Genomic DNA, 8,515 nt, shown 5'->3' with positions numbered 1-8,515 from the left:
ATAGGTTAAATTTAACAATTTCTTAATTAATATGTAACTTTCAAAAGAATATGTTGAATGGTTGCTCATTTATCGGTAGATTTCAACTTTTCAATGTTTTATTAATCAATAAAAATTCAGTGAGGTCGAAGGTTCAAATTTCGTTCGGGACATAAGTGGTATTAGGAGTATTTTAGTAAGAGTATGTTAGATTTGACGTTAAAAAAAATTCATTAAGTTTATACGAAATTTCGATTCTAATACCATGTTATTTTTTTATCATTGTTTTTTCAAAATTTCTTACATTTATAACTGTCAGGGGCAGCTCAACTAATTTCTAGACTCTAAGCAAACAAAAAAATTAGGACCCTTTGGTTTTATAACTTAAACCAAATTCCAAACTATCTTAATGCATCTCAGCTAATCACTTATATAAACATGAAGTTTGCTGAAGTTTTGATCTCACAACAATGTGGGACTCAAAGGTAAATTATAAAGCAAGAGGATGGTAGAGTTTATATAAGAGAGGAAAGTTGGCTGAGTTTCATCCACGAGCGATGTGTGATATGTGTAAGTAACTTCCAAAATAAAATGAATGAAATGTAAGCAAATAGATTCGAACCTAAAACCCTTAGTTTGATAAACCAACATTTTCACCACCAAGCCAAGCTTGAATTTTTCTTTGTAACCCAAGAAATACGGATATATACATATATAACTAATATAATAAACTTTAAAATTGGGGACCCTTCAGAAGTGGAAGCCCTAAGCCCTTGCTTAGTTTTGCAAATTGTAGAATCAACCCTGATAACTATTTAACCAACTAACAAAACTCTCCGTTGACATGTTAATTTTAATGACATGATATGCTGACAGAATTAACATGTCACGTCATCAGAAGTGACACGAGTGCAAACAATATGGTTTACAAGTTAATTTGTCGGAATCGTTAGAAATTGAAAAAAAAAATATTCAATTTAAGATAAAAAAAAATAATATAAAGTTAAAGTCAAATTTTTATATAAATTTAATGTCTTCTATAAAATCTAAACTATGTTTATATTCTTATTATTGACTATTCGATATTTGATTAGTGTTACCACAATTGACCATGACTAGAGGGAACATTCCATTTTCCCTTTTGGTTGGTATTGGCAACTTGGTAGTTTCCACTTTCCATGGACAGGGGTTTATCGGGCAAGATTCTAAATTGGTGGCAGTTGGTGGGAAGTGGGCTGATGCTGTTGGAATCAATTGTTTAAGCTGACCCCAATATTCAAATCCATTGAACTTCAAATTGGAAAAACTTATCTTAGATTTCGCTTTCCATCTTTCAAATATTCCATTTTTCCCCATTCAGCTTCGATTCATCCAAAACCCACATACGAATTCCATGTTTCCATGAATTTCTGTTAACTTTCATCGAATTTGGACATGGGTTTTACTCATAAAACCATAAAAAATCTCCACCTAATCTCTTTCATAGTTCTTCTTCACTTTCTCCCTGTGTTTCCACAAGGAAACAACAGTAGAATCGATCAAGGTCAGCTGCTTAGAGATGGCCAAACCGTTGTTTCCCCTAGTCAGGTTTTCGAGCTCGGATTCTTCAGCCCTGTGAATTCAAGATTAAAATACGTCGGAATTTGGTATTACGGATTTCAGAACCGAACAGTCGCATGGGTAGCGAACAGAAACGATCCAATCACCGGCGATTCTGGTGTTTTCAGCATCGGAAATAATGGAAGCTTGATTGTTTCCGATGGAAATGATAGAGTTTATTGGTCAAGCAATAGTCCTTCATCTGGGAGTAATTTAACAGCGATTCTTATGGATAACGGAAACCTAATGCTTTCAACTGTGCAAAACGTCGGTGTTGATACAGAAGCTATTTGGCGGAGTTGTGATCATCCAACTGACACTTACTTGCCGAATCAGAGAGTTTATTTGAATATCACAGCGGAAGATACTCGTCAATTTGTTTCATGGAGGTCTCTTAATGATCCTTCAGAGGGGAATTACTCCATGGGAATTGATCCCCGAGGTTCGCCCCAAGTGGTGGTTTGGGAAGCCCAAACTCGCCGGCGGCTATGGAGATCCGGTCCATGGAATAATCAGATTTTCATTGGAATTCCGCAGATGAGATCCTTATTCCTCTATGGTTTCGATTTAGTTCGTGTAAACAGTAGTCTCATGTATTTCATCTTCAACAATCCAAACACTACAGTTCTAATGCGATTCATGATCCGATGGAATGGAGTTGTTCAACAATTGACATGGGACAATCAAAGGTCCAGATGGGATGCCAATTTATCTCTGCCTACTTCCGATTGCCAATATTACAACAGATGTGGAAATTTTGGACTCTGTCAATCATCCCTAAACTCTCCATCTCCGTGTAGTTGTATGGAAGGATTCGATCAAAATTCCACCGGTGGGTGTGTTCGAAGAACTCTACTCAACTGCAACTCAAATGGTTCAACGAGTGATGGATTTTTCCAGCAAACTGGTGTTAAACTACCGGATCTTGCCGACAGGTTGGACGCTGGAAGTAGCGGTGATTGTGAAGATGGATGCTTGAGAAACTGTTCGTGTAGTGCATATGCATATGTATCCGGGATCGGGTGTTTGATTTGGGGAGATAATTTAGTTGATGTTGAGCAATTTGCAGAAGGTGGCGAAACCCTTTTCATTCGTCTTGCAGATGCTGATTTAGGTATGTTTTATATTTCTCACAATCCCTGTCATGATTCGAGTGTCGTCTCTTAGTTGACAGTTTTATTTGGTTTTCAGAAAGTCGGAAGAAAGCATCTAAAACTCTAGTCATTGCATTGTCGGTGACTGGAGCGGTTGTTCTTGCCGTTATTCTATTATTGTTATGGAGATTCCGGCGAAACCTTAAAGGTGAATTATTCTCGATAATTATATATTTTGTATAAAAATTATTCAATCAACCACCTAAGTAAATAATGATTGAAAAAAGTTATTTACTTTTTCTATAAACTTTTAAATTTCTTGTTAATAGAGGGTCGAAATCTATGTGGAAAATCAAAGAAACAAACATCAGTTTCCGAGATGACAAATGGTGTACAAAATCACGTTGAGAATTCAGGACAACAAGATGATGAAGGGAAACCCTATGAAGGACCCTCGTTGCCTTTATACAGTTCTAGTGTCTTAGAAGCCGCTACTGATGGCTTTGCAAACAAGAACAAACTCGGTCAAGGTGGTTTCGGCCCCGTGCACAAGGTTTATTCCTCATTTAAAACAAATACCGATTTTGCCCTTCGTTGGACTTGGACGGATGCAAATCCGACATAAAATTTGCAATCTTTTGTTCCAACCGAAACACGCTCTTGATCGCTTGTTTGTGTAAAAGACTTAAATGCCCTCCTCATCCTCGTCGTAAGAATAGCCCTAGAAAGCTTCACCAGTCCAATTCTATATAGTCTTGTGTAGACATGGGATGGACAACCTTTGTTGGGCTATTTTTGATGACGAGGATAAGGAGGGCATTTACGTCTTTTACACATACGAGAGGTCGAGAACGAGTTCTTGTCCCATCTTTTTTGGTGGGAGAAAAAGTTGCGATTTTTGTCAAATTGATGTCAGTCTCAGTCAAATGCATGCTAAACACAGTATGATTGATTTCAAGAAATTGACTTTGAATGTTTGTTTTTTTAGGGAATTTTGCCGGGAGGACAAGAAATTGCGGTAAAACGGCTTTCAAGATCGTCGGGGCAAGGATTGGTGGAATTCAAGAACGAGATGATTTTAATTGCAAAGTTGCAACATCGAAATCTTGTTAGATTGTTGGGGTATTGCATTGAAGGGGAAGAAAGAATGTTATTATATGAATACATGCCTAATAAAAGCCTCGATACGTTTCTATTTGGTAAGTTTCTTTAGGTATTTTAGGTAAGGTTAAATGCATGAAATAGGAATGTATGTAGTTTCATTGATTTGTTTATTATAGAATTCTACTTTGAGTTCTTTATATTATTAAAGCGTTGTGGTTTGAAAATCTACCCAATTATAGCAACTTCATCAAAGCAATTTTCAACGCTATAATTAGGTTGAATTTTCAATGTATTTGTGCAAATAAGAAAAAAAATTGAAATAACAATATGCTATAATCGAGTAGATTTTACTAAGTCAAATTTGTTACTAAAAAAGTAATTGAAATTACAATGCTGTAATAGAGCTAAGGATAGTGGGTTGATATAATAATCAAATAAATAAAACTACATTTCTATATCTAGCTTTTTGCTCTTCTTTTATATAATTGCTTCCATGAAACATTCTGAATCTTTCTAAATTAGGAATGTTTGCATATATCATTAGACACAACATAGAAAATGGATAGTTATAACAACATAAGTAAAATACGAAACAATTTCCACTAAAAGTACAATGCCTTAATAAGTGAAAAAATGACAGTACAATGATGTAATAGCACGAAATAAAAGTATGATGGCATAATAAATTAATAATCAAATAAATGATAGTAAATTGCTATTTCTTGTATTTTCCCTTTTATATAAATGCTTTGAATAAAGATTCTAAAACTTTGTATTTTGGGAATGTTTTTATGTAACGAAAGACCCGATAAAAAAAGCGGAATTAAGTTGGAAAATTCGATTCAACATCATCGAAGGGATTGCAAGAGGCTTGTTGTATCTTCATCGGGATTCTAGGCTTCGAATAATTCATCGTGATTTAAAAGTCGGTAATATTTTGCTTGATGAAGAAATGACTCCCAAGATTTCTGATTTTGGAATGGCAAGAATCTTTGGGGGGAACCAAAATGAAGCCAATACGAATCGAGTTGTTGGAACTTAGTAAGTTTTTATTATTTATTATTTTTTGCTTTTTAATAGTTTTATGATACGAACCCATCCCATACAAGGCCTGTATCATGCCATAAGCCTAAGTGTAGAACTCACTCCCAAAAGCCAGCTTGTAAGAGGAGGGGACACCTAGACTTATAAGCCACCAACTTATAGTACGATGTGGGATCATAACATTTTAAGAGTTTTTAATGTGGATTGAGCTCCTTGTCATAAAACCAAAATTCTATAATTTTAACACCAATTTTTTTTTCCACTCTAACCACATTTATAACTTTTACATAAAAAATTATTTTGGATATTTTGATAATGAAAACAACTTGTATACTTATTATACTATAATATTACCACATAAATCTAATACTTTATGTTATTTGATTTCCAATAAGATTTCATAGTAGAATAATAATACTAAATTTGTCATTATAGTTGACCAATTAAATAGAGTTAGTTAGTAAGGGCAATAATAAGGTCTTTTTCCATAATTGTTTTGTTAGAGTGAAAACTAAAGGAGAAACTAAAATCAACTAATTACTAAATCTAACAAAATTGTTTTAACAGTTTTTAATGTCTTGAGGTAAAGAAGTTGTTACTATTGGCTTTAATCGGATATTTTTTATACAATTTTGCAGTGGTTATATGTCTCCTGAGTATGCAATGGAAGGTTTGTTTTCGGTGAAATCTGATGTTTATAGCTTCGGTGTTTTGCTTCTAGAAATCATTAGTGGCCACCGAAATAACGCTTTCCGTTCTAATGATTCCACAAATCTAATTCGACATGTAAGTCACATCAACATGCTCACTTTAATTATTTATTTATTATACAATCGTATTTACATTTCTTTCTATTGCAAATTCTACTTCTAAATTTTCTTTCTTGTTAAGACATTCTACATTGAAAAATATACCCAATTATAGCTTTTTAATTTCACATTTTTTTTCTTATTAGATATTTATGCTTTATAAATATGGTTAGGGCCTCCAAAACACGTGGCTAGAAATTGTTCCTTCGGTTTCACAAGAATTCATGGTCTCATTCAAACTTTTACTTAAAAAAATATACCCAATTATAGCTTTTTAATTTGGTTAATTTTATAAATCCTAATGTTGCAATAGGAAGAAATAAAAATAAGATGCCATAATAAAAAAAATCAATGAAAGTACATTTCTATTGTTGTTTTAGGACACTTCGAGTCTTTGTCCTTGGTCATTCAATATATTTTATCTAAGTTTGTTACATAAGTTAAAATAACCTTTGTAGGGCTATTTTTAATTAGAACGAAGAGGACATTTATGTCTTTTGCATAAAACGACACCTACCCATGACATCAGTGTGACTCACATGCACACTAAACACAATATAACTTGTTCTGTCATATCATGTCATGTCATGTCCTTTTTATACATTTTATTGCAAAGTTATGGAGACATTTGTGACATTTTTCAGGCATGGAAGCTATGGAAAGAAGGAAAAGCCGATGAACTAATCGATCCCACAATTCTAGACTCATGTAACAAAACAGAAGCATTACAATGCATCCACGTGGCAATGTTATGCGTGCAATCATCAGCCGTGCAAAGGCCCACCATGTCATCGGTGGTCTTCATGTTAGAAGGTGAAAACACAAGCCTTCCACAACCAACCGAAGTCGATATCACATCATTAAGTTCGGTAGAAATGGATTTGATAATGGAAGGCCGAGAAATCAATATTTCATCCAATGATGTTACCATTACGGAAGTTTCCGGAAGGTAATGTTCCCAAGTGAAAAGGTGAAATGTGTTAAGGTTTTGTGTTTGTGTTTGTTAAGGAACCGATGTGTCAGAAACTAGATTTCTGATGTTTTTTTTTTGTCGGTTTGTGTTTTTCTTAAAGGCCATGAGTGGTGGTGGCTGTAGCGGAATTGAATATGAGACCTCATGCCATGGATCGTTTGTTTGTTGTATATAATTTGGATACGTGTAAATTTATGATAATGTTTTTGAGATGACACGATATAATTGTTTTGTAAATCAGGAAATTAGAAGAGTAGGAAATATATATTGGATGTTATGTATATTTGCCTATTTGGGCTTACGTTTGATTTAGCAAGTATAAATATAGATTGAAATTGTTGGAAATAATAAAGTAGTTTCCTTCATTATTGATATTTGTGATGTGCTCTATTTATTTGTCCACAATAGCACACTTACATTGGTTATATGAAATATCATATCAAAGTAGTTAGTTGCTTTCCACCGATAAAAACTAAAAAGCAATATGTGGCTTGCAAGTTTTGTGATCTAATTTTTTTTTTATCTAACATAGTACAGTATTTTTATTGTTGAATAAGCTACAAAATTTGTGGTTGTATTTTTTGTATGCACACTACAACATACCCCGTTGTAAACTGGCCCAATAAGCAATAAGCAGATAATTCGAAACATATTCGGCCCATTCAAAAGTAAAGACTAACAAACAAGAATATATATATATATATATATATATATATATATATATATATATATATATATATATATATATATATATATATATATATATATATATTAGGTTATAACCCGTAGAAATCACATGTAAAAAATTTATAAATTTTATTAAAATAATAAAATATAGATTTTGTTTAGACTTTTAAATTTTTATTTAAATTATCCTATATATAAGTTTAATAGCAACCTACTTTCCCTTAAAACAATAATATAAATATATTTTATTTTGTTTTTAAAATGTAGAAAATTAAGAGGATAATATGGCAGAAATATGACTTTTTGTAAAGTAGTGTTTGGAGTGGGGCTAAACTATCAAAATTTGTTGTAATATTTGTATTTTATTATAACACATATGTTGTACATGAAAACATTGTATTTTCAATATTGTACTTTCAATTTGGTGTGCAATATAATACCATACAATATCATACATTTTTATAATATTCGAACACAAAAAAAAAAAAAAAAAAAAATTGGCAAATTTTTTTTTTTTGAAAGTACAATGCCATTTATTTCATACTTTTGGATTTGTTTTTTTTTTTTTTTTTTTTCATTTTTTCTATAAGAGATGTAGAATTTTAGGGGCAAATCAGTCACACACAACAAAACAATATACCTTCTTATGGAAAAATATTTAAAAATCAAATTTTTATAAAGTAAAATGATATATTCTGCATATTTTCTAAAGTTTCATTGATTAATTTAATTTTTTTTATATAAAATGCAGAAAAAAAAAAGATAATATGATAGAAATGTGACTAATTATTGTAGCTTTTTGAATATGAACAAAATAGTGAAATCCACGGTAACGTAATAAACATACATAACTATAAATCTGATTGATATTGGTATTCGTTTTCATTATTTAATGGGATATCATTTCTATATAAAGTAAATACTATTTAAAATTATTTTTATAAAAAATAATAAATTGCACATATATAATACACATTTCTTAATTAAACGTAAATGTATCATTTATTAAGAATAACCTATAAAGGACATGTAATATATTGTCCTATCAATCCAATTCCATTGCAAAAAGTGGAACTTATTACTATTTTTGGAACATAAGCATCGGTGGCAGTAAAGCATGCAACAAATTCATTAAAGCACGTCTAGGTCTAAGTCCATCCGTATGAAAACCAAAATGGTAATGAACTTTATAAACCGTCAAAATGGTAATATAAATTTAGAGATGA

At 31.9% G+C, this 8,515-nt stretch overlaps 1 protein-coding gene across 2 annotated transcripts; it reads left to right on the top strand.

Moving 5' to 3' along the window:
* The first annotated feature begins 1,150 nt into the window (after positions 1-1,150).
* On the top strand, positions 1,151-6,954 carry LOC111904843 (G-type lectin S-receptor-like serine/threonine-protein kinase B120). Of its 2 annotated transcripts, none has more exons than XM_023900550.3 (8): positions 1,151-2,692; positions 2,770-2,880; positions 3,002-3,225; positions 3,661-3,871; positions 4,580-4,817; positions 5,459-5,606; positions 6,274-6,578; positions 6,703-6,954. In XM_023900550.3, exons 1-8 carry the CDS (start codon positions 1,414-1,416, stop codon positions 6,707-6,709), a joined length of 2,523 nt encoding a protein of 840 aa, XP_023756318.1. In that variant the 5' UTR covers positions 1,151-1,413; the 3' UTR covers positions 6,710-6,954. The 2 variants fall into 2 exon arrangements, with proteins under 2 accessions (XP_023756318.1, XP_023756319.1); XM_023900551.3 differs by having other exon boundaries at positions 6,274-6,599.
* Positions 6,955-8,515: the final 1,561 nt, after the last annotated feature.

This window comes from Lactuca sativa, chromosome 1, assembly GCF_002870075.4.
Source record: "Lactuca sativa cultivar Salinas chromosome 1, Lsat_Salinas_v11, whole genome shotgun sequence".
NCBI classification, from domain to species: Eukaryota; Viridiplantae; Streptophyta; class Magnoliopsida; order Asterales; family Asteraceae; genus Lactuca; species Lactuca sativa.
This window is presented reverse-complemented; position numbering and strand designations above follow the sequence as displayed.

Bases quoted from the DNA above. Each gene is read 5' to 3' on its own strand.
- LOC111904843 (XM_023900550.3), top strand. From the start codon at position 1,414: ATGGGTTTTACTCATAAAACCATAAAAAATCTCCACCTAATCTCTTTC. The intron at 2,693-2,769 runs GTATGTTTTATA...TTTGGTTTTCAG, and splicing joins TCTTGCAGATGCTGATTTAG to AAAGTCGGAAGAAAGCATCT. The intron at 3,226-3,660 runs GTTTATTCCTCA...TTGTTTTTTTAG, and splicing joins GTTTCGGCCCCGTGCACAAG to GGAATTTTGCCGGGAGGACA.